The 24,873-nt window shown below is 42.5% G+C and overlaps 1 protein-coding gene across 1 annotated transcript in view; it reads right to left on the bottom strand.

The window, feature by feature from the left end:
* Positions 1-24,873, bottom strand: part of CD247 (CD247 molecule) — a 137,862-nt gene that overhangs the window by 5,637 nt on the left and 107,352 nt on the right. The window contains exons 4-7 of the mRNA XM_040422925.1: positions 16,903-16,956; positions 16,578-16,652; positions 8,518-8,550; positions 4,338-4,391 (exon numbers count right to left, since the gene is read on the bottom strand). Of these exons, the coding sequence (XP_040278859.1) occupies positions 4,338-4,391; positions 8,518-8,550; positions 16,578-16,652; positions 16,903-16,956 (216 nt within the window). The remainder of the gene's footprint in view (positions 1-4,337; positions 4,392-8,517; positions 8,551-16,577; positions 16,653-16,902; positions 16,957-24,873) is intronic.

The raw sequence follows: 24,873 nt of genomic DNA, 5'->3' as shown, positions 1-24,873 counted from the left end.
TGTCGGTTTTCTTGGAACAGGTTACATTTAAAAGAAAAAAAAAAAACATTCATGTATGAAATTAAAGATGTTGGGAATCAGATAAACTCCTCATTTCTTTTTTGTTTTGTGTGATTTGATAAATATCACGTTGCTGCATAGTAATGTTTAAAAAATAAAATAATAAAAGTTTTAAAGTTTCCAATCAGAAATAAAGACTTTCAGGTTGATTATAATCACTATTCTGCTCACCACTAGGGGGAGCTCTATGACTCTAAATCTGTCTGCAGTAGGATCCTGGGCGCCAGAGCCGTTATGGTTTTTAAACCTCTCTGCATTTAAAGGGACAGAACACGTAGAAGGGAATTGTAAAAGTAAACTAAAGAAACAGATTTATAGAAAGGGGTTAGTTTACGCCTGATCCTTTCCATGTTTGGCTGGAAGATGACTGATTGGGGGGGACTTAGTCAAGGCGTAGGGTTTAGTGGGTCTCGAGACAGCAGCATTGCAGCCATAGACTGGTCCGATCTGGGGATCTTCTGGGACACACACAGAAGAATTAGGGGTCGGTAACCTCTAGTTGCTGTACAACTACAACTCCTAGCATGCACACTTGCTTGACTGTAGTGAGAATGCCCCTAGAAGTGAGCAGATCATGCTGGGAGTTGTAGTTTCCCGACAGTTGGCAGTTGCTGACCCCTGCCCTCCATCTTTTATTATTTCTCTACAGAAAACCTTCAATTTATGACTTTTTTTTCTTTTATAAAAAGACAAAACAACAGAAGCGGCCTGTGCGAGGAGGGACGGGGTTTGAGCTGTGAAACGCGTCAGCGCCGCGATTGATGAGACTCGCAGGAGAGAAATGAGCATCCGACTGTCCAGGGAGAGCCGAGATTTATTGATCCGAATTTTTAGGCAACCCAATATGGCCTCTCAGGAGGAAATCTGATCATCGCAGCTTTAATGACTCGCAGAGGGTTTTTTATTTTTTGTTTTCCTACATCTTCTGTTCATAAGACAATATGTTGGAAAGACACGGCTGTCGCCAAGGACATACAGCAGCTATAAGGGACGAGGCTGACGGTGCGAGGACTATTGTGGGGCTCATATACTCAAGGTTATGACGAGTATATAGAAGGAATACCAGAATATTCCGGTGAGCGGCGTAAAACGGCATCACTAGTAATACCTATATTTTTTGGGGGGGGGGTTTTGTTGCAAAAGTTATCATTTGTCCCCAATGTCCCATATAATGCATTGGGAAACTGTGTAAAATAAAAACACGATAGAAATGACGCGATCTTTATTCTGCAGGTCAGTGCGATTCTAGCGATTATCAAATTAAGTTTTGTTTTTTCCCCCCTCAGGTTTTACTATTTTAAATAATTATCAAAAATGTGTGGATTATCAGCAGTATATGAAAGCCAATAATTTTTGTTTTAGATATTTTATTAGTTTTTATTGTATATATTTTATAGTTTATTTTTTTTTTTCCATCTACGGAGCTTTAGGGATTTTTTTAATAAATGTTTTATTTTATATATTTAGTAATTTTATTTGTTTTTATTAAATATTTTTTTATTTTTTTTATTTATTTCTCCACCTACAGAGCTGTCGGGTTTTCTTTCCTTTTTTTTTTATTTTATATATTTTGCTATGTTTTATATTTCCATCTACAGGACGGTGTCGGGGCTTTTTTGTACATTTTTTTAAATTTATTTAGTTTATATATTTTCATTCATTTTATGCCTTTTTTATTTCTCCATTTACAGAGCTGTCAGGGCTTTTTATTTTTATTTTTATTTTATATATTTTTCTATACTTTTATGCATTTTACTTATATCTCCATCTATAGGGCTGTGTCGGGGCCTGTTTGTTGCCGGATGAGCTGTAGTTTTTGTAGGTACCATGTTAGGTCACTGAGGTTATGGCTTTCTGTTTCAGTTTTTGGTGGAGTGTTGTGGCCTAAAAAGGTCAATTCTGCCTTTTTTATTTTTGTTTTTCTTCTACATATAAGAAGTCGCGGCTCCGACCTGCAGTAGATTATATGGTAGAACTACAAGTACCAGCAGGCTACCCTCTGCAGCTGATATCAGGCGTGCAGACAGCGCAGTATTTTCTCATTGCCTCCGGAGGAACAAAAGCAGACGATGCACATATTCTACGTCTGCTGCTCGTGCCCACTGTGCCATCTGCTGCCTCACTGAACAAACTGCACCTTGGAGAGCTGGCAGCGGCGGGCACAGGCCGCACATAACACACTGTGCTTTATGCCCTAATAATAATAATACACTGTAACAACACCGCCGCCCAATACAGCGCCATATACCACAGTCACCGCCGGCACAACAACGCCTATATCTCTACTTGGAGCCGCACAGGAAGATATCGGGCAATTGCTAAACATACCATTCCTGAATTTTAATACCGGTACTTGTTTTAATTCCTTTTCATTTCAAGATCTCTGCTAGCTGTCATTTAACACAAACATTCTTATTAACACCCAAAAGCTGCACAGACCTGATACTTCTCACAGCTGAGGGTTTGCTACAGTGTATCCAGTCCAGACAATCCTCTGTGAGGTGTAAACCCATCAGATCTCTCCTCTGCCCTGATAGTTTGTTACATTGTATCGGATGCAATTCCAACAAACCCGAAGTTTTGCTCCGCCTTTCAGTCGCTGGCAGCAAGCAGGGATCTTAAAACAATGGTGAGGAATTGAAACACAAATTATCTTGGAAAGTTGCTGAACTTTTTATTATATAATGATTAGGATTTATTTACATGATTGGAAAATCCCTTAACCCTTTCAGCCCCAGAGCATTTTCAGTTTTTATGCTTTCGTTTTTTTTTTTTCCCGGAGTCGTAACTTTTTTTATATTTTTCCATCCACATAGACATATGGGTCGCTTGTTTTTTGCAGGACAGGTTTACTTTCTAATGGCACCATTTAATATCGCATACGATGTTGTGGAAAGCTGGAAAAAAAAATCCAAATGAGGTGGAATTGGGAAAAAATTCAATTTTGCCACAGTTTTATGGCATTCACTGTACGGTATAGCCGACCTATTCTCATTATTTGGGTCAGTAAGATTACAGCGATGCCACATTTATGTAATTTTTCTTGCGTTTTAGTACTGAAAAAAAATGTAAACTTTGGGGAAATTTTTTTTTTTTCCTTTTCATCGCCATATTCTGATCCTCATATCTTTTTTATAGTTATGTCTACGGAGCTTTGTAATGGCTCATTTTTTCCGGGGAGATCTGTAGTTTTTATTGCTACCATTTTGTAGTCTGTTTGACGTTTTGATCACTTTTTATTCAATTTGTTTGAAGAGTTGAAGTGACGAAAAAATGGTGGATCGGACTTTTTGATTTCTTTTTCCATTATGGATTTCACTATACAGAATAAATGTGTTTAGATTTTAATAGTTTGGGATGCAGTGATGCCTATGGTGTTTTATTGTATTTTATTTATTTTTAGAATGGGGAAAGGAGGTGATTTGAATTTTTATATATATATTTTTTTTACTTTTTTAATGTCACCCTCGCTGACTATGAGAAGCGATTTCTACATTCCGTCTCCCTTACATTGCAATTCATGGCAGATTTGCTATGTGGAGCCGAGAGACCCAGGTTATCGCAGACAATGATCGGCTCCCCTGATTTTCTTAGATGCCGTGGTCACAAGTGACCGTGGCATCTGAGGGGATAAATGACTGCGATCGGCGTTATCGCCGATCGTAGACATTAGCCCTGGGTGTCTGCTGTTTAAAACTAGGCAAGTGCAGCAGGTGCCACCTTTAAAGACCCAACTTCTGCCGCTGTCATGAAGGGGGTTAAAGGGGTCATCCCAAGATTTAAACCTTGTCCCCTTTGCACAGGATAAGTCATAAATGTTTGGTCTCCACTGAGAAGCTGAGTACAATGCTCCGCTATACCGTAGACAAGAAGGGAACCTCAGTGCGCATGCTCGACCATCGCTCTTTCATACGAGGGGGCACAGGGCCCCTATTCTGGTGATGGGTGGGGGTCTCAGCAGTCAGACCCCCACCAATCAGAAAGGGTTAAATCTGGGACGACCACTTAAAAGGCATTTTACAAACTAGCAGAGGACTGCGTTTTCTGTGTGCGTCCTGTCACGGTGGTCCCGCAATTTTACCGCAACTCGTGGACAAGCGCACATCCCCAGAGATGATAAAATGCCTCCGTCCAGATTTCTTACATCTGATTATTTGCCCCCGAAAATGCAATTTAAAACATCAAGTTCTAAATGATTTACCCCAATATTCCAAAACCGAACCGCTAACACAGAATTATTCCATTTTATACAAATTAGGCCAAAAAATGGCACCAACCTGCTTGACTCTGATGTCGCTGTAGGGATCGTTCATCTTGTCTCTCTGCAGGCCCTGAAATGTTAAATGGGAAATTATTCAGCATCTCTACAAGTCAAGAAAGTGGAGGATGAGACTCTCGGGGTGGAGGCTGCAAATCTTGAGCAGGGAATATTTTCTTATATGTCAAAAATATGACTTAAAGGCTATGGACACCTTTTGGGGCAATTTTTTGTATTATTTTTGCATTATACCTGAAGGGCTAAAAATAATTTTTTCAATTGGTTTTTATTAATAATGTTTAGCCATTTTTGACATACAAGGGTTAAAAAAAAAAAAAGTCTTATTTGCAGACTGTCGCTCCTGAGTTCTGTCAGCTGATGGCTCATGTGAATCCTTATCTTTGATCTCATGACCTCATAGATACTCAATATTGCTAAACTCTGATCACAACATGGCTTATCGTGATCAGAGAGAGGGCTTCACATGAGCCATCAGCTGACTGGACTGAGAAGTGCTACTCTGCAAACAGAATGATTTTTCAACCCTTGTATCTCAAAAACAGCTGAACATTTTTAACCCCTTAAGGACTTAGGACGTATCGGTACGGCATGGGTCCCGAGTCCTAAAGGACCCATGACGTACCGGTACATCATAACTTGAAATCTGTATTCCGGCGCCCCAGGGGTTAATCGGAACGGGATTTCGGCTGAAATCATTCAGCCGGCATCCCGTAACAATGCAGGGGGGGGGTCATTTGACCCGCCCGCATCGGCGATCGCAGAAAACCGCAGGTCAATTCAGACCTGCGGTTTGCTGCGCTTTGTGCAGTTTCTGATCCCCGCGGGCCCTGACCGCGGGGATCAGAAGCTTTAGTGTCCCTAAAATATATATTTTACACCCCCCCCGCACCCCTGCATGATTTTTTGCCGGCGGGTGGTGCAGGGGGGGGAGTTGTGGGCGGTGCGGGAGGCGGGCGGTGCGGCAGGCGGGATCGCGATCGCCCGCCCGCCTCCCCTTGTATAATCGTTGGTCTCTAGTGGGTATACCAGGGTGCCAGCACATTGCTGGCACCCTGGTATAAACGGCTGACATCGATGATGCGATGTCAGCCGTTTAACCCTTTCCATACAGCGGTCCGTCCCTCAGCCCTGTGCTTACCCTTCCCCGTCTGCGAAGTTCTGACAACTACTGAGCAGACGGTGAAGGTTCCCATGGCAACAGGACGCCGTCTCAGGCATCCTGCTGTCCATGGTGCTGAACAGATCTGTGCTAAAGGCAGAGATCTGTTCAGACAAAGTGTAAGTAAAATACAGTACAGTACAATATATATTGTTCTGTACTGTATTATACAGACATCAGACCCACTGGATCTTCAAGAACCAAGTGGGTCTGGGTCAAAAAAAAAAGTGAAAAAAAAGTAAAAATCCAAAAACACATTTATCACTGATTAAAAATGAAAAAAAAAAAATTCCCTACACATGTTTGGTATCGCCGCGTCCGTAACGACCTGATCTATAAAACGGTCATGTTACTTTCCCCGCACGGTGAACGCCATAAAAATAAAAAAATAAAAACTATTAGGAAATTGAAATTTTGCCCACCTTACTTCCCAAAAAAGGTAATAAAAGTGATCAAAAAAGTCGCATGTACGCCAAAATAGTACCAATCAAACCGTCATCTCATCCCGCAAAAATCATACCCTACCCAAGATAATCGCCCAAAAACTGAAAAAACTATGGCTCTTAGACTATGGAAACACTAAAACATGATTCTTTTGGTTTCAAAAATGAAATCATTGTGTAAAACTTAAATAAATAAATAAAAAGTATACATATTAGGTATTGCCGCGTCCGTATTGACCGGCTCTATAAAAATATCACATGACCTAACCCCTCAGGTGACCACCGTAAAAAAATTAAAATAAAAACGGTGTAAAAAAAGCAATTTTTTGTCATCTTACGTCACAAAAAGTGTAATAGCAAGTGATCAAAAAGTCATATGCACCCTAAAATAGTGCCACTCAAACCGTCATCTCATCCCGCAAAAAATGAGACCCTACTTAAGATAATCGCCCAAAAACTGAAAAAACTATGGCTCTTAGACTATGGAGACACTAAAACATTTTTTTTGTTTTAAAAATGAAATCATTGTGCAAAACTTACATAAATAAAAAAAATTGTATACATATTAGGTATCGCCGCGTCCGTGACAACCTGCTCTATAAAATTACCACATGATCTAACCTGTCAGATGAATGTTGTAAATAACAAAAAAAAAAAAACGTGCCAAAAAAGCTATTTCTTGTTACCTTGCCAACAAAAAAAGTGTAATATAGAGCAACCAAAAATCATATGTACCCTAAACTAGTACCAACAAAACTGCCACCCTATGCCGTAGTTTCTAAAATGGGGTCACTTTTTTGGAGTTTCTACTCTAGGGGTGCATCAGGGGGGCTTCAAATGGGACATGGTGTCAAAAAAACCAGTCCAGCAAAAACCGTATGGCATTCCTTTCCTTCTGCGCCCTGCCGTGTGCCCGTACAGCGGTTTACGACCACATATGGGGTGTTTCTGTAAACTACAGAATCAGGGCCATAAAAAATGAGTTTTGTTTGGCTGTTAACCCTTGCTTTGTAACTGGAAAAAAAAATATTAAAATGGAAAATCTGCCAAAAAAGTGAAATTTTGAAATTGTATCTCTATTTTCCATTAAATCTTGTGCAACACCTAAAGGGTTAACAAAGTTTGTAAAATCTGTTTTGAATACCTTGAGGGGTGTAGTTTTTTAGATGGGGTCACTTTTATGGAGTTTCTACTCTAGGGGTGCATCAGGGGGGCTTCAAATGGGACATGGTGTCAAAAAAAACAGTCCAGCAAAATCTGGCTTCCAAAAACCATACGGCACACCTTTCCCTCTACGCCCTGCTGTGTGGCCGTACAGTAGTTTACGGCCACATATGGGGTGTTTCTGTAAACGGCAGAGTCAGGGCAATAAAGATACAGTCTTGTTTGGCTGTTAACCCTTGCTTTGATAGTGGAAAAAATGGGTTAAAATGGAAAATTAGGCAAAAAAAAGAAATTCGCAAATTTCATCCCCATTTGCCAATAACTCTTGTGCAACACCTAAAGTGTTAACGAAGTTTGTAAAATCAGTTTTGAATACCTTGAGGGGTGTAGTTTATAGAATGGGGTCATTTTTGGGCGGTTTCTATTATGTAAGCCTCGCAAAGTGACTTCAGACCTGTAGTGGTCCCTAAAAATTGGGTTTTTGTAAATTTCTGAAAAATTTCAAGATTTGCTTCTAAACTTCTAAGCCTTGTAACATCCCCAAAAAATAAAATATCATTCCCAAAATGCTACAAACATGAAGTAGACATATGGGGAATGTAAAGTAATCACAATTTTTGGGGGTATTACTATGTATTACTGAAGTAGAGAAACTGAAAGTTTGAAATTTGCAAATTTTTCTAAATTTTTGGTAAATATGGTATTTTTTTATGCAAAAAAATTAACTTTTTTGACCCAATTTTAGCAGTGTCATGAAGTACAATATGTGACGAAAAAACAATCTCAGAACGGCATGGATAAGTCAATGCGTTTTAAAGTTATGAGCACCTAAAGTGACACTGGTCAGATTTGCAAAAAATGGCCAAGTCCTTAAGGTGAAATAGGGCTGAGTCCTTAAGGGGTTAATAAAGAACAATTGAAAAACTTATTTTTTAGCCCAAAATGAGTAAAATGCAACCATAAAAAATTGCCAAAAAGGTGTCCATAGTCTTTAGCGGGGTATTCTGGCTGTCATAGGTTAACCTCTATCCACAGGATAGAGGAATAACTATTAGATAAGTGGGGGTCCTACCGCTAGGGTCCCACCAATCATGAGAACAGGGACCCATACCCCTTGTGGCCTCCTGAAAATGGCAGTGACTTGTTGACACCTCCTCAGGGGCCCCCTTATTATATCCCTGGAGAATGATTAAGTGCACGGTCAGATAGGGACGTATTTTTGGGAGACACCGGGTACAGTGGCGCCGCTGCTATCAGGTGACCGAGGATAGTGCCACAGAATATTCTATCCCTTTCTGGAAGAGTTTTAAAGAAACATCACCGCACTGTCCTCGTTTCTCCCAACCTCCTCCCCTCCACATGATCCACCGCTTATTACAAAGATCTTTTATATCATCGTCCAGGATACTTACGTGATAGACGGAATTATCCGGACTCGTCATCTGCTGCAGGAGAAACCAGAGAGGATTATTACACAGAATGTAAATACATTATAATGATTTTTCATGCTATGCTGAGGGCTGTCTGCTATTTTGATTCCTTCTCTTTAGATATGGCTCTCATCATTCAGCCATCGTGCTTCTGGCTTGGCAGAAACTGAGGAGACGGTGTCTCATAACCCTACCCTTACTGTGTCACGAGTCCTATGTATATCGGTGACATACAACCGCTGAACCCCTAACTCACATTGCAGAGTCTGTGTATTCCTGTGTGATGCAGCTTCAGCCTGTTTCTCCTGCCTCCTGCTTGTGATGGGTTTCTCCCTGTCAGCTCTTACAAGCCGAAGAGCGGTGTGAAGCTGCATCTCATTGGACTACACAGGAGATTCTGCAAACAGCACTAACAGATAAGCTGACTAAAAGCAATGTGAGTGGACACAGGACCATTGCCTTCCTGTGTTACTCCTCTAGCTACATCACTGGATAGTAGAGATATCTGTGGAGGGTGGAGAGCATGGGCATGTGGGTAGGGACCATACAGTAGAGGTGATGCCCTACAGACAAGGGACTACTCACCTACTGCCATTGTGATGCACAACAGCCTGGCTAGCCTTGAACACTTAGGCCTATTGCACACGACCGTATGGCTTTTTCAGTGTTTTGCAGTCCGTTTTTCACGGAACCGTTGTTCCATTTTTTTGTTTCCGTTGTGTTCCCGTTTCTGTTCCGTTTTTCTGTTCCATTTTTCCGTTATGCCACATACAGTAAATATCTTTATCAGTACTGGACATAAAGGGGAACCAAAGAAGGTGAAGGTGAGTGAGGAGTCTGAGAGGTATTAGAAGGGATATGATGGATGCTGATGTAGTCCAGTAGTTCACAGGAAGTCACTCACACAGGAGAGACTGACCTTATGTTTACACAGGAGAGAAATGCTGGCGTGTACAAAATGCGTGGGGCTGAAACAACTTACACTGCTAGGATATTGCTGGTGAGCATTATATGTCCAAGTATTGGTAAAGCACCCTGATCCCTACTGTACGTGCAGCGCTCATGTGTCATGCATCATCCCCATGACCACTGCAGCCAATCACTGGCCTCAGCAGTGACATGCCATTCATGCCCCGTGACCACTGAATAGTGATGAGCGGCAGGGGCTATATTCTAATATTTTGTAGAATATTCGTCATATATTCGAGATTATTATATTGAATGCGAAAAATCGGCAATGTAAAAATCGCGTAATGCGAATTTGTAACGCAAAATACAGGCGTGGGTCACTTTGGCTACATTTTTCAAGCTGCTAGAAGTTTCATGAGTTTTTCCTGAGACCGGAGGAAATGGTTGGCACGGCAGAACATTACAATAACTTTATATGCAGATAGTCGAGTGCGCCAATATATTCGCGATTGCGCTAATTGGCAGTGATTAGAATATTTTTTCGCAACTTCCCATTTTAGCGGGTCTGACTACAGATTACTGATTGGTGCACTAAGTATTGTTGTGAACTTGACATTGCTTCCTTCTCATTGGCCCACAAGCAAGAAGCAGAGAGGAATCATGTGATCAGATGGAAAAAAATACTGAATATTTGATATAACGAATATATAGCACTATATTCTAAATATTCGCGAATTCCCGAAGTGGCGATATTTGCGCTAAAAATTCGCCATTCGAATATTCGCGCTCAACACTACCACTGAAGCCAGTGATTGCAGTCGCAGAACCGATGAATAGGACATCATCAGTATAGGATTGGATTGGAGTGCCAGGGACCTGAGCAGTGCTGCAGGACCAGCTAGACATAAAGGTGAGTACGTTTTTTTATTTTTTTTATTTATTTATTTAATTTTACCCTCCTCTCTGACAAATTTTACAAAATCCTGAAGAACCCCTTTTATTGAAATATTTTATTCATTTATTTAATTTAAGATGCATCCAGGACCAGACTACAAACAGGGTTTGTTTGTAGTCTGTAACCATGGAGACACATAGGACATAATAGGAGCTGTCAACACAAAACGGTAGGATTTATTTTTCCAATTAATTCAATGTAATCCTTTAGTTATTCATTGTTCATTTCAGCTGGATTGAAGCAAAAAGTATGAATGCCCTCTGCTGTTTAGTACCATGTGCTTTTCAGGGGCCAACATTTTGTAGGAATTAATTTTTAAATATACCTTTTATAGCATTCAGGACTGTATCTTTCTGATACATAGTTCCAAATCCTCTGCGTAGACTTAGAGTGAAAAATGCTGTCATTTGGACTGCATGCAGCGACCACTAGGGGGAGCCCAACATTCCGTTGTTTGCAGTACGCTTATAAGCTCCCTCTAGTGGTGGCTGCAGGAAGTCGGAATTTATTTTATTTCATACTCAGGGAATTTACAGCTCTGACCGTCATAAAGATATATGAATCGGCACAGAATGCTGGGCCTAAAAACATTCTGACAAAAGGTAGAGATCCGCTTTAAAGCACCTGGAATCACAATCTCTGTGTACAATGCTTCTGATTTTGTACAGACCCTTATCCCCAGGCTCCTGTTCTGTCGCCCGTCTGGGCCAAATAATTGGCTGTATAGTTCTAAAACCAGAGTCGTCGCGGCACTGGCGGCAGCTGCAGTCGGGTTTATTTGTATGTGTGTCGCGGCTCCTATCTCTGCTCAGAATACATCACTTATTGACAGAAATGGCTGTAAAGCTCTGCTCCCGGAGTACAAAGCCGCCCATCGCCGAGGCTCGGCACTTCAAAGCCCCAGAAAGCTTTTTGTTGTTTATTTTCCATGGTGGCTGCGGTCGTGTGATGTCTCTGAGCCCTGGCGTCTCCCCTCGTACCTGCAGCGCCCGTGCCAGACGTGAGACATCACAGGAGGGTAGTCCACGCTTCCTTCATACAGCGGGGGCACATTGGGAATCAGACGACTGATAGGAGTCTCTCCTGAGGTTTGAGAGGCGCTCGGCTAACGTCTCGCAATCTTCTCATCTGTCTGCAGCAGATCCCAGCCAATTAACGGCTCCGGCACAATCTGATGCACGAGGACTCCACAACAGGCCCATGTCCACCACGTGCTGACCAACGCTGACCCGAGAAGTGCAGCCGTTACTGCAGACCGGCCTTGGGACTGTCCTCTGCCCATAGGATTCCATAACATGATGCTCAAGGGGGCGACGCCATGATTGATGTAAAAAAATCTGACATCATATAGTACCGCAACGCTAGAACCAGCGCTGTACTGCACATGGATCCAGAGAGCTTCCCATTGATTGATTCCCTTAATGGGAGTACAGTGGATATAAAAAGTCTACACACCCCCTGTATGTGTCCTCTATATATACAGTGGATATAAAAAGTCTACACACCCCTGTATGTGTCCTCTATATGTACAGTGGATATAAAAAGTCTACACACCCCTGTATGTGTCCTCTATATATACAGTGGATATAAAAAGTCTACACACCCCTGTATGTGTCCTCTATATATACAGTGGATATAAAAAGTCTACACACCCCTGTATGTATCCTCTATATATACAGCGCATATAAAAAGTCTACACACCCCTGTATGTGTCCTCTATATGTACAGTGGATATAAAAAGTCTACACACCATATTCTCTTAGTGCCGGCGATGTGCGGTCCGCAAAATGCGGAAACGCACATTGCCGCTGTCCGTGTTTTGCGGATCCGCGAATCCGCAAAACACACACGGATGTGAGAATGGACCCTTAGGCCTCTTTCACACTTGCGTTGTCCGGATCCGGCGTGTACTCCACTTGCCGGAATTACACGCCGGATCCGGAAAAACGCAAGTGTACTGAAAGCATTTGAAGACGGATCCGTCTTCAAAATGCGTTCAGTGTTACTATGGCAGCCAGGACGCTATTAAAGTCCTGGCTGCCATAGTAGTAGTGGGGAGCGGGGGAGCGGTATACTTACAGTCCGTGCGGCTCCCGGGGCGCTCCAGAATGACGTCAGAGCGCCTCATGCGCATGGATGACGTGATCCATGCGCTTGGGGCGCCCTGACGTCACTCTGGAGCGCCCGGGGAGCTGCACGGACGGTAAGTATACTGCTCCCCCGCTCCCCACTACACTTTACCATGGCTGCCAGGACTTTAGTGTCCTGGCAGCCATGGTAACCATTCAGAAAAAGCTAAACGTCGGGTCCGGCATTGCGCCGAAACGACGTTTAGCTTAAGGCCGGATCCGGATCAATGCCTTTCAATGGGCATTAATTCCGGATCCGTCGATGCGGCAAGTGTTCCGGATTTTTGGCCGGAGCAAAAAGCGCAGCATGCTGCAGTATTTTCTCCGGCCAAAAAACGTTCCGTTCCGGAACTGAAGACATCCTGATGCATCCTGAACGGATTTCTCTCCATTCAGAATGAATTAGGATAAAACTGATCAGGATTCTTCCGGCATAGAGCCCCGACGACGGAACTCTATGCCGGAAGAAAAGAACAACGCAAGTGTGAAAGAGCCCTTAATGTGACCTATAAACTGTACAACTCAAAGGAAAAACAAACTGAAATCTTTTAGGTGGAGGGAAGAAAAAATATAAGAATAAAATAATGTGGTTGCATAAGTGTGCACACCCTTAAACTAATACTTTGTTGAAGCATCTTTTGATGCTATTACAGCACTCAGTCTTTTTGGGTATGAGTCTATCAGCATTGCACATTTTGACTTGGCAAGATTTGCCCACTCTTCTTTGCAAAAACCCTCCAAATCTGTCAGATTGTGAGGGCATCTCCTGGGCACAGCCCTCTTTAGATCACCCCACAGATTGTCAATCGGATTCAGGTCTGGGCTCTGGCTGGGTCATTCCAAAACTTTCATCTTCTTCTGGTGAAGCCATTCCTTGGTTGATTTGGATGTATGCTTTGGGTCGTTGTCATGCTGAAAGATGAAGTTCCTCTTCATGTTCAGCTTTCTAGCAGAAGCCTGAAGGTTTTGTGCCAATATTGACTGGTATTTGGAACTGTTCAGAATTCCTTCTAGCTTAAGGCCCCAGTTCCAGCTGAAGAAGAACAGCCCCTTGGCATGATGCTGCCACCACCAGGCTTCACTGTGGGCATGGTGTTCTTTTGGTGATGTGCAGTGTTGTTTTTGGAATTATGGCCAAAAAGTTCAACCTTGGTTTCATCAGACCATGACACCTTTTCCCACATGCTTTTGGGAGACTTCAGATGTGTTTTTGCACAATGCAGCCTGGCTTGGATGTTTTTCTTGGTAAGAAAAGGCTTTCGTCTTGCCCCTCTACCCCATAGCCCAGACATATGAAGAATACGGGAGATTGTTGTCACATGTACCACACAGCCAGGACTTGCCAGATATTCCTGCAGCTCCTTTAATGTTGCTGGAGGCCTCTTGGTAGCCTCCTAGACCAATTTTCTTCTCGTCTTTTCATCAATTTTGGAGGGACGTCCAGTTCTTGGTAATGTCACTGTTGTGCCATATTTTCCCCACTTGATGATGACGGTCTCCACTGTGCTCCATGGTAGATCTAATGCCTTGGAAATTCTTTTGCCCCCTTCTCCTGACTGATACCTTTTAACAATGAGATCCCTCTGATGCTTTGGAAGTTCTCTGTGGACCATGGCTTTTGCTGTGGGATGCGACTAAGAAAATTTTAGGAAAGACCAACTAGAGCAGCTGCACTTTATTTGGGGTTAATCAAAGGCACTTTACATGATGGCCGGTGTATGCTGACTCCTATGTAACAGGATTCTGAATGTGATTGCTTAATTCTGAACACAGCGACATCCCCAGTTATAAGAGGGTGTGCACACTTATGCAACCACATTATTTTACTTTTTTTTTGTTTTCTTCCCTCCACCTAAAAGATTTCTGTTTGTTTTTCAATTGAGTTGTACAGTTTATAGGTCACATTAAAGGTGGAAAAAGTTCTGAAATGATTTATCTTTGTCTCATTTTTATACAGCCCAGAAACCTGACATTTTAACAGGGGTGTGTATACTTGTTATATCCACTGTATGTCCTTTCTGCTGCAGCTCTCTCCCTATCACAGCTCAGGAGGTGTCTCCTTTCTGCAGCAGCTCTCTCCCTATAACAGCTCAGCAGGTGTCTCCTTTCTGCTGCATCTCTCTCCCTATCACAGCTCAGCAGGTGTCTCCTTTCTGCAGCATTTCTCTCCCTATCACAGCTCAGCAGGTGTCTCCTTTCTGCAGCAGCTCTCTCCCTATCACAGCTCAGGAGGTGTCTCCTTTCTGCTGCAGCTCTCTCCCTATCACAGCTCAGCAGGTGTCTCCTTTCTGCTGCATCTCTCTCCCTATCACAGCTCAGGAGGTGTCTCCTTTCTGCAGCAGCTCTCTCCCTATCACAGCTCAGGAGGTGTCTCCTTTCTGCAGCTGCTCTCTCCCTATCACAGCTCAGGAGGTGTGTTCTTTCTGCAGCAGCTCTCTCCCTATCACAGCTCAGGAGGTGTCTCCTTTCTGCAGCAGCTTTCTCCCTATCACAGCTCAGGAGGTGTCTCCTTTCTGCTGTAGCTCTCTCCCTATCACAGCTCAGGAGGTGTCTCCTTTCTGCAGCTGCTCTCTCCCTATCACAGCTCAGGAGGTGTGTTCTTTCTGCAGCAGCTCTCTCCCTATCACAGCTCAGGAGGTGTCTCCTTTCTGCAGCAGCTTTCTCCCTATCACAGCTCAGGAGGTGTCTCCTTTCTGCTGTAGCTCTCTCCCTATCACAGCTCAGGAGGTGTCTCCTTTCTGCTGTAGCTCTCTCCCTATCACAGCTCAGGAGGTGTCTCCTTTCTGCAGCAGCTCTCTCCCTATCACAGCTCAGCAGGTGTCTCCTTTCTGCAGCATTTCTCTCCCTATCACAGCTCAGCAGGTGTCTCCTTTCTGCAGCAGCTCTCTCCCTATCACAGCTCAGGAGGTGTCTCCTTTCTGCAGCTGCTCTCTCCCTATCACAGCTCAGGAGGTGTGTTCTTTCTGCAGCAGCTCTCTCCCTATCACAGCTCAGGAGGTGTCTCCTTTCTGCAGCAGCTTTCTCCCTATCACAGCTCAGGAGGTGTCTCCTTTCTGCTGTAGCTCTCTCCCTATCACAGCTCAGGAGGTGTCTCCTTTCTGCAGCTGCTCTCTCCCTATCACAGCTCAGGAGGTGTGTTCTTTCTGCAGCAGCTCTCTCCCTATCACAGCTCAGGAGGTGTCTCCTTTCTGCAGCAGCTTTCTCCCTATCACAGCTCAGGAGGTGTCTCCTTTCTGCTGTAGCTCTCTCCCTATCACAGCTCAGGAGGTGTCTCCTTTCTGCTGTAGCTCTCTCCCTATCACAGCTCAGGAGGTGTCTCCTTTCTGCAGCAGCTCTCTCCCTATCACAGCTCAGGAGGTGTCTCCTTTCTGCTGTAGCTCTCTCCCTATCACAGCTCAGGAGGTGTGTTCTTTCTGTAGCAGCTCTCTCCTTATCACAGCTCAGGAGGTGTCTCCTTTCTGCTGTAGCTCTCTCCCTATCACAGCTCAGGAGGTGTCTCCTTTCTGCTGCAGCTCTCTTCCTATCACAGCTCAGGAGGTGTCTCCTTTCTGTAGCAGCTTTCTGTTAATGTCACAGCTTCTGACAGTAGATATGACTGCTGGTAGCAGTTGAAGGATTGAACTGAGCATGTGCAACCACTTTCGTAGGTGGTCATGCACATTGCTAAACAGATTAAACAGCAGAGGTTTCCATTATAATGAGCTGGAGCATATTTGTAACAAAGTAAATAAAAAAAATAAAAAAATTTTCACTGTGAATTATATTAAAATAACATTTAAAGGTGCCACAACCCCTTTAAAGAAGATTTCCACATGACAAATAAAACTAGCCATCTATTTGTAAGTTGGGAGCTATGGCAGCAGCAAAAGTTTGGGGATTATGTTCGTTTCATCACAGAGATATTGGTGGTTTACAGCTGAGATGTGGTGGCCTTTTTTTAATAGGAAGTGAGATATGAAAGAGATAAAAAAACAGTGAGATATATACATGATAGATAATGTAGATAGATAATATACTCATGTACAATGTAGAGGTTATTAGTTACTTACTCTGTTCTTTCCTTTTTCAGCATTTCCAGCAATATTGATCTTATCATAAGCCTCTTGGTCACGATATTGAAGTTTCTGGAAATAGTGAGAAGATCGGTGTTATATGGGGGGTAGGACACATTATTTGTATGTGGGGCTGGTGTCAGGAGCAACATTCTGATAAATTACTATTGGGGGCTTTACTTCTGGCCCTTTTACTAGTTGGGTTTTATTTGGATGCTATATGATGGTAGGGTCCACCTGGGGTCTCAAACCTAAGACACTTGGCAGAACCTCAAGGACGTGACTAGGTGGTCATTAAAGGTGAAGCATCGGTGATACTCACGCTGTACGTCTGTTCTGCCCTCTCATCGCCGTTCACTGGACCTCGCTTTATCAGCTGAACAAACCATAGAAATGTTAAATATACAGTGAACGCAATAAACAAAGTGAGAAACGTTTCAGCAAAACGGTCACAGTAAAGATGGCCAGAGATTTGAGACAATGATCCGCTGCATTGCCGATGAACAGCCAAAGTTTCCAGCACAACGGATTACATTTTCGGTGGAGCTAGTTTTTCAAACAGTCGGCGAAATTGACCATTCCAGCCGGCTTTAATCTTCTGTGTATGGCCACCTTAAGAAAGCAATCAGCGAGCAGCAGGAGCTGAGCAGAGTGATATGGGAATCATCTGGTACATTTTATAGAATTTATATCGATCAAGCACTAATAAGACCACCCACTGGACTCCTCAGTATAGAGAGATCAGGCACTGATAAGACCACCCACTGGACTCCTCAGTATAGAGAGATCAGGCACTGATAAGACCACCCACTGGACTCCTCAGTATAGAGAGATCAGGCACTGATAAGACCACCCACTGGACTCCTCAGTATAGAGAGATCAGGCACTGATAAGACCACTCACTGGACTCCTCAGTATAGAGAGATCAGGCACTGATAAGACCACCCACTGGACTCCTCAGTATAGAGAGATCAGGCACTGATAAGACCACCCACTGGACTCCTCAGTATAGAGAGATCAGTCACTGATAAGACCACTCACTGGACTCCTCAGTATAGAGAGATCAGTCACTGATAAGACCACTCACTGGACTCCTCAGTATAGAGAGATCAGGCACTGATAAGACCACCCACTGGACTCCTCAGTATAGAGAGATCAGTCACTGATAAGACCACTCACTGGACTCCTCAGTATAGAGAGATCAGTCACTGATAAGACCACTCACTGGACTCCTCAGTATAGAGAGATCAGGCACTGATAAGACCACTCACTGGACTTCTCAGTACAGAGAGATCAGGCACTGATAAGACCACCCACTGGACAACTCAGTATAGAGAGATCAGACACTGATAAGACCACCCACTGGACTCCTCAGTATAGAGAGATCAGGCACTGATAAGACCACTCACTGGACTTCTCAGTATAGAGAGATCAGGCACTGATAAGACCACCCACTGGACAACTCAGTATAGAGAGACCAGGCACTGATAAGACCACCCACTGGACTCCTCAGTATAGAGAGATCAGGCACTGATAAGACCACCCACTGGACAACTCAGTATAGAGAGACCAGGCACTGATAAGACCACCCACTGGACTCCTCAGTATAGAGAGATCAGGCACTGATAAGACCACCCACTGGACTCCTCAGTATAGAGAGACCAGGCACTTAAAATTATAAAATACAAGTTAAACTAAATCTGGCATAAAACTACACTAAAAATAAGCCCACAAGAAGAGGATGTTGGGATGAAACCTTCTATGTGTGACTGTAATGATAATAAATGTACTTACAATATTAGAGGAAAGGATGAATTTATGGAGGAAAGAATGGAGGAAAAAAATGGATATGGCCTCTAGATTGAGGTGTAATGAAGGGGCCACCTGTGTCTGGATGGTGACACGGAAACAGTGGGAGCTGCTCGTGCTTGTCAGTGGATCAAATAATCCTCCTGTACCGGAGCCTGTTCACCATGTGTGCATATATCAATCTGCTCAGCTCCTCCTGCTCTATAACACACCACTGACAGATTACACTATGTGTCTTAGTAACCACTAACAATATATTAATTAATACTGTTCAAATGTGCAAGTATATAACTACTCTAATTCTGCTCCTATGTAATGTACAAGAATATAACTACTATAATACTGCTCCTATGTACAAGAATATAACTACTATAATACTGCTCCTATGTACAAGAATATAACTACTATAATACTGCTCCTATGTACAAGAATATAACTACTATAATACTGCCTCCTATGTACAAGAATATAACTACTATAATACTGCCTCCTATGTACAAAAATATACCTACTATAATAATGCTCCTATGTACAAAAATATACCTACTATAATACTGCTCCTATGTACAAGAATATAACTACTATAATACTGCCTCCTATGTACAAGAATATAACTACTATAATAATGCTCCTATGTACAAGAATATAACTACTATAATACTGCTCCTATATACAAAAATATACCTACTATAATACTGCTCCTATGTACAAAAATATACCTACTATAATACTGCTCCTATGTACAAGAATATAACTACTATAATACTGCCTCCTACATACAAGAATATAACTACTATAATACTGCTCCTATGTACAAGAATATAACTACTATAATACTGCCTCCTATGTACAAGAATATAACTACTATAATACTGCCTCCTATGTACAAGAATATAACTACTATAATACTGCTCCTATGTACAAAAATATACCTACTATAATACTGCTCCTATGTACAAGAATATAACTACTATAATACTGCTCCTATGTACAAGAATATAACTACTATAATACTGCTCCTATGTACAAGAATATAACTACTATAATACTGCTCCTATGTACAAGAATATAACTACTATAATACTGCTCCTATGTACAAGAATATAACTACTATAATACTGCCTCCTATGTACAAGAATATAACTACTATAATACTGCCTCCTATGTACAAGAATATAACTACTATAATACTGCTCCTATGTACAAAAATATACCTACTATAATACTGCCTCCTACATACAAGAATATAACTACTATAATACTGCTCCTATGTACAAGAATATAACTACTATAATACTGCCTCCTATGTACAAGAATATAACTACTATAATACTGCCTCCTATGTACAAGAATATAACTACTATAATACTGCTCCTATGTACAAGAATATAACTACTATAATAATAATCCTCCTGTACCGGAGCCTGTTCACCATGTGTGCATATATCAATCTGCTCAGCTCCTCCTGCTCTATAACACACCACTGACAGATTACACTATGTGTCTTAGTAACCACTAACAATATATTAATTAATACTGTTCAAATGTGCAAGTATATAACTACTCTAATACTGCTCCTATGTAATGTACAAGAATATACCTACTATAATACTGCTCCTATGTACAAGAATATAACTACTATAATACTACTCCTATGTACAAGAATATAACTACTATAATACTGCCTCCTATGTACAAGTATATAACTACTATAATACTGCTCCTATGTACAAGAATATAACTACTATAATACTGCCTCCTATGTACAAGAATATAACTACTATAATAATGCTCCTATGTACAAGAATATAACTACTATAATACTGCTCCTATGTACAAGAATATAACTACTATAATACTGCCTCCTATGTACAAGAATATAACTACTATAATAATGCTCCTATGTACAAGAATATAACTACTATAATACTGCTCCTATATACAAAAATATACCTACTATAATACTGCTCCTATGTACAAAAATATACCTACTATAATACTGCTCCTATGTACAAGAATATAACTACTATAATACTGCCTCCTATGTACAAGAATATAACTACTATAATACTGCTCCTATGTACAAGAATATAACTACTATAATACTGCTCCTATGTACAAAAATATAACTACTATAATACTGCTCCTATGTACAAGAATATAACTACTATAATACTGCCTCCTATGTACAAGAATATAACTACTATAATACTGCTCCTATGTACAAGAATATAACTACTATAATAATGCTCCTATGTACAAGAATATAACTACTATAATACTGCTCCTATATACAAAAATATACCTACTATAATACTGCTCCTATGTACAAAAATATACCTACTATAATACTGCTCCTATGTACAAGAATATAACTACTATAATACTGCCTCCTATGTACAAGAATATAACTACTATAATACTGCTCCTATGTACAAGAATATAACTACTATAATACTGCTCCTATGTACAAGAATATAACTACTATAATACTGCCTCCTATGTACAAGAATATAACTACTATAATACTGCTCCTATGTACAAGAATATAACCAGCTGCGTCTGGACACGAGATGTATGTCTTTTTACACAACTTTGTACTTTTCTCAAATAAAAAGAAATTTGATAAAGAATATAACTACTATAATACTACTCCTATGTACAGGAATATAACTACTATAATACTGCTCCTATGTACAAGAATATAACTACTATAATACTGCCTCCTATGGACAAGAATATAACTACTATAATACTGCTGCTATGTACAAGAATATAACTACTATAATACTGCTCCTATGTACAAGAATATAACTACTATAATACTGCTCCTATGTACAAGAATATAACTACTATAATACTGCTCCTATGTACAAGAATATAACTACTATAATACTGCCTCCTATGTACAAGAATATAACTACTATAATACTGCTCCTATGTACAAGAATATAACTACTATAATACTGCCTCCTATGTACAGGAATATAACTACTATAATACTGCTCCTATGTACAAGAATATAACTACTATAATACTGCTCCTATGTACAAGAATATAACTACTATAATACTGCTCCTATGTACAAGAATATAACTACTATAATACTGCCTCCTATGTACAAGAATATAACTACTATAATACTGCTCCTATGTACAAGAATATAACCACTATAGGGGCGGAGCCTAGCCACGCTGCTGAATGGCCGCACGAGCTTGAGCTCCTCCAGCATTCCGGCTCATTTGCCCTAAATTAAGCTATAATTTGCACTAATATGGGGAAGACTGGCAAGGACAAGTCCAGAGGCAGTTCAGAGACGACCCCACTACACTCTAAGCAGCCAGAAATGGAAAAGTTCCTCAGGAAAACTCTGAGGCTCGCGGTGCAGAGAGGCCCTAACATGGCGGCATCCATTACCCACGACTCCGATGCAGGAGACCTCTCGGACGCGGGAAGTGGCTCTGATATTTCAGACAGACGCCCACGCGACCCACCGCTTTCTGAACGGACCCTTAAGAGAGTCCTAGATTCAGCTCTCTCACCTCTCAAGCAAGGCTTATCTGACATTAAAGACGACTTGAAACACTTAGGTCAGAGTCGTTTCCCTGGAGTCTGCTCAAGAAGACATCATGGCGTACGAAAGTAAAACCGCAGATGTGTTAGCGACCCACAAGGCCTTATTGAATGAAGCATACCTGAAACTAGAAGACCAGGAGAACCGCAGTCGCTGGCGGAATATCCGCATACGGGGCCTACCGGAATCGCATGCGGTGGAGGCCTTGCCGTCGGTTGCGCGCGAAATATTTTCAAGCCTACTGGGCGCAGAGAGGGCGGCCGTAATAGTGATCGAGCGTATACACAGGGCACTACGCCCTAGACCAAAGCCGCAGGAACCACCGCGGGATGTGATCTGTGGCTTACTGAGCTTTGTCGACACTGCGGCCCTCCTACAGAAACAGCGGGAATCGGAAGCCTTGGAGTACGAACATGCACCGATCCAGATGTTTCAAGACCTGGCTCCGTCTACTTTGGCCAAACGGCGCCTGTTGCGGCCTCTTCTAGATGTCTTGAAGAAATCAGCGATTCCTTTCCGTTGGTTGTACCCTTTCGGGTTGGCGATTTCCAGAAATGGTAAATTACTTACCGTTCGTTCTCCTCAAGATCTGGCCTCTGTCTGGGAAGCGCTTGGGGTACCCCCTGTTGACATTCCTTCATGGCTCCCGGCCGACCAGGATGGCCCCCTACCAGCTCCTCCTCGTGTTGCTAACTGGCAGAAGGTGTCGGCTGGAAAGTCTGACCGTCTGGGAAGGGGTAGGATGGATAAGAGCCCCACCTGATCGCCATTTCCTAAACGCATGACGACCTATGAGGAGTTTTCCTCTCCTGCTGTTCTATGTCCACTGATCTGTTTCACATGACAGGACGATAAGGAAACTCTCCTTTGTTTTTTCTGGACATTGCTCCTGTTGCTGCAGGTATCGTTACCCCTATGCAGGGCAAGGACCGGCAAGATCCCTGTGCTGGACATATTTTTGTTGGTCCATTGTTAGAGACCGCAAGGTGCTTTACTTGCCCCCTCGCCAGCTCAACCCTGTCCGAGCTGACGATAAGTGAAGCATTTACTTCTCTACAGATCTCATGTTTTCTGTGCTGGTTTATTACCGGTTTGTTTTTTCACTGTTTTATTATTTTGTTGTGTTTTGTCTATCCCTCCTTTCTACCTTCCCTTTCTCTGCTCTGAACCACTGTGTGCTACTAAGCATTTCCATGGTTATTCTGTGTAGGCATCTGTGTGATTTACTAATGCAATGGCATCTATTGTAGTTGCTTCTTTAAATGTACATGGTTTGAACGAGCCATGCAAAAGGTCCCAGACTCTCTCCCTCCTTTTGAGGGACAAAGTTTCAGTGGCTTTCTTACAGGAGACTCACTTTAAATCGGGCAAGGTTCCTAACCTTCCCCCTAGGAAGTTTGCCCAATGGTTTCACAGTACCTATAGCACCGCCAGCAGGGGGGTTAGTGTGGCTGTGCACGGAAACCTCCCCTTCAAACACTCTGCTACTGCTGTGGACCCAGAGGGCAGATACCTCTTCGTGAAGGGTGTTTTAGGTGAGTCTCCTGTGACTTTTGCCAATTTGTATGCCCCTAATAGAGGCCAAGTCCCATGGCTCGTTCAAACCTTAAGCCTTCTTTCCTCGTTCACAGAGGGATTGCTTGTTCTGGGGGGTGATTTCAACGTGGCCCTAGACCCTGCCATTGATACCTCCACAGGCAGACCTTCTGTTTCTTATAGGCTCCTGAGACGGTTGAAAATCTCTCTGAAGAAACTGAAGGTCTTAGATGTATGGCGCTCACTAAACCCCAACGGCCGGGATTTTTCCTATTATTCCCATGCCAAGACTTCCTTTCACAGGTTAGATTACTTATTCCTCTCTGAGTCACATCTGCGTAATGTCTCCGGAGCTCGTATAGGTCCCATTACACTTTCTGACCACGCTCCTGTTATCATCCACTTTTCCCTGTCTGACCCTCAGAAAAAGGAACGTCTATGGCGTCTAAATGACACTTTGATTTTGGACCCCGTTCACGCTTCTAAGATTAAAGCCTCCATCTCTGAGTTTTTTACGCTAAATGATACACCCGACTCCCCTCCCTCCCCTTCCATATTATGGGAATCTCATAAGGTAGTGTTAAGGGGGGAACTCATTGCCTTAGGGGCTTATGTGAAAAAACAGAGGACGCAGGCTTTAGATGCTCTATTGACAAAAATTGCCCGCCTTGAATCCTCGCACAAGGAATCACAGGCCCTTCATACCTTAGCAGAACTCACGGAAGCTAGGACACATCTAAAAAATATGCTAAATGTCACTTCGGCAAAGCTGGTACTGCGTTCCAGGTTTAAGGCCTACGCCCATGGAAATAGAGGAAACAGATTGATGTCAGCCATAGTTAAGAAGCAATTCTCTGACTCCTTTGTTTCCTCTATTAAAGACCCGAACGGGAAGGTGCATAAATCCACCTCTGATATCGCCAAGGCTTTCTGCGCCTTTTATGAGGCTCTGTATAACCTACCTCCCCCCAACGGGGCCACCCCTGGTGTCCTCTCAGACGCCACGGACAAATTTCTACAGTCTCTAGACCTTCCTTCCATATCCCAAACAAAAGCGGCCCACTTAACTAGACCGGTTACTGACTCTGAAATCCATAAGGTGCTCAGGTCCATCCCCTCGGGTAAAAGCCCGGGCCCGGATGGGTTTCCCATTATTTACTACAAATCCTTCCAGGATATCCTAATCCCCCGTTTTAAGAATTTGTGCAATTACCTCCTCTCTGGAGGCTCCCTTGCCCCTCATTCCTTAATGGCGCACATTACAGTCTTACATAAGGAGAATAAGGACCCGACTTGCTGCAGTAATTATAGGCCGATCTCCTTGCTCAATACTGATGTGAAGTGGTGGGCGAAAATCTTAGCTACCAGACTTCA

Source organism: Bufo bufo, chromosome 3 (assembly GCF_905171765.1).
Source record: "Bufo bufo chromosome 3, aBufBuf1.1, whole genome shotgun sequence".
NCBI lineage: Eukaryota > Metazoa > Chordata > Amphibia > Anura > Bufonidae > Bufo > Bufo bufo.
The sequence above is the reverse complement of the archived record's forward strand: the minus strand, read 5'-3'. Positions and strand labels throughout refer to the sequence as shown.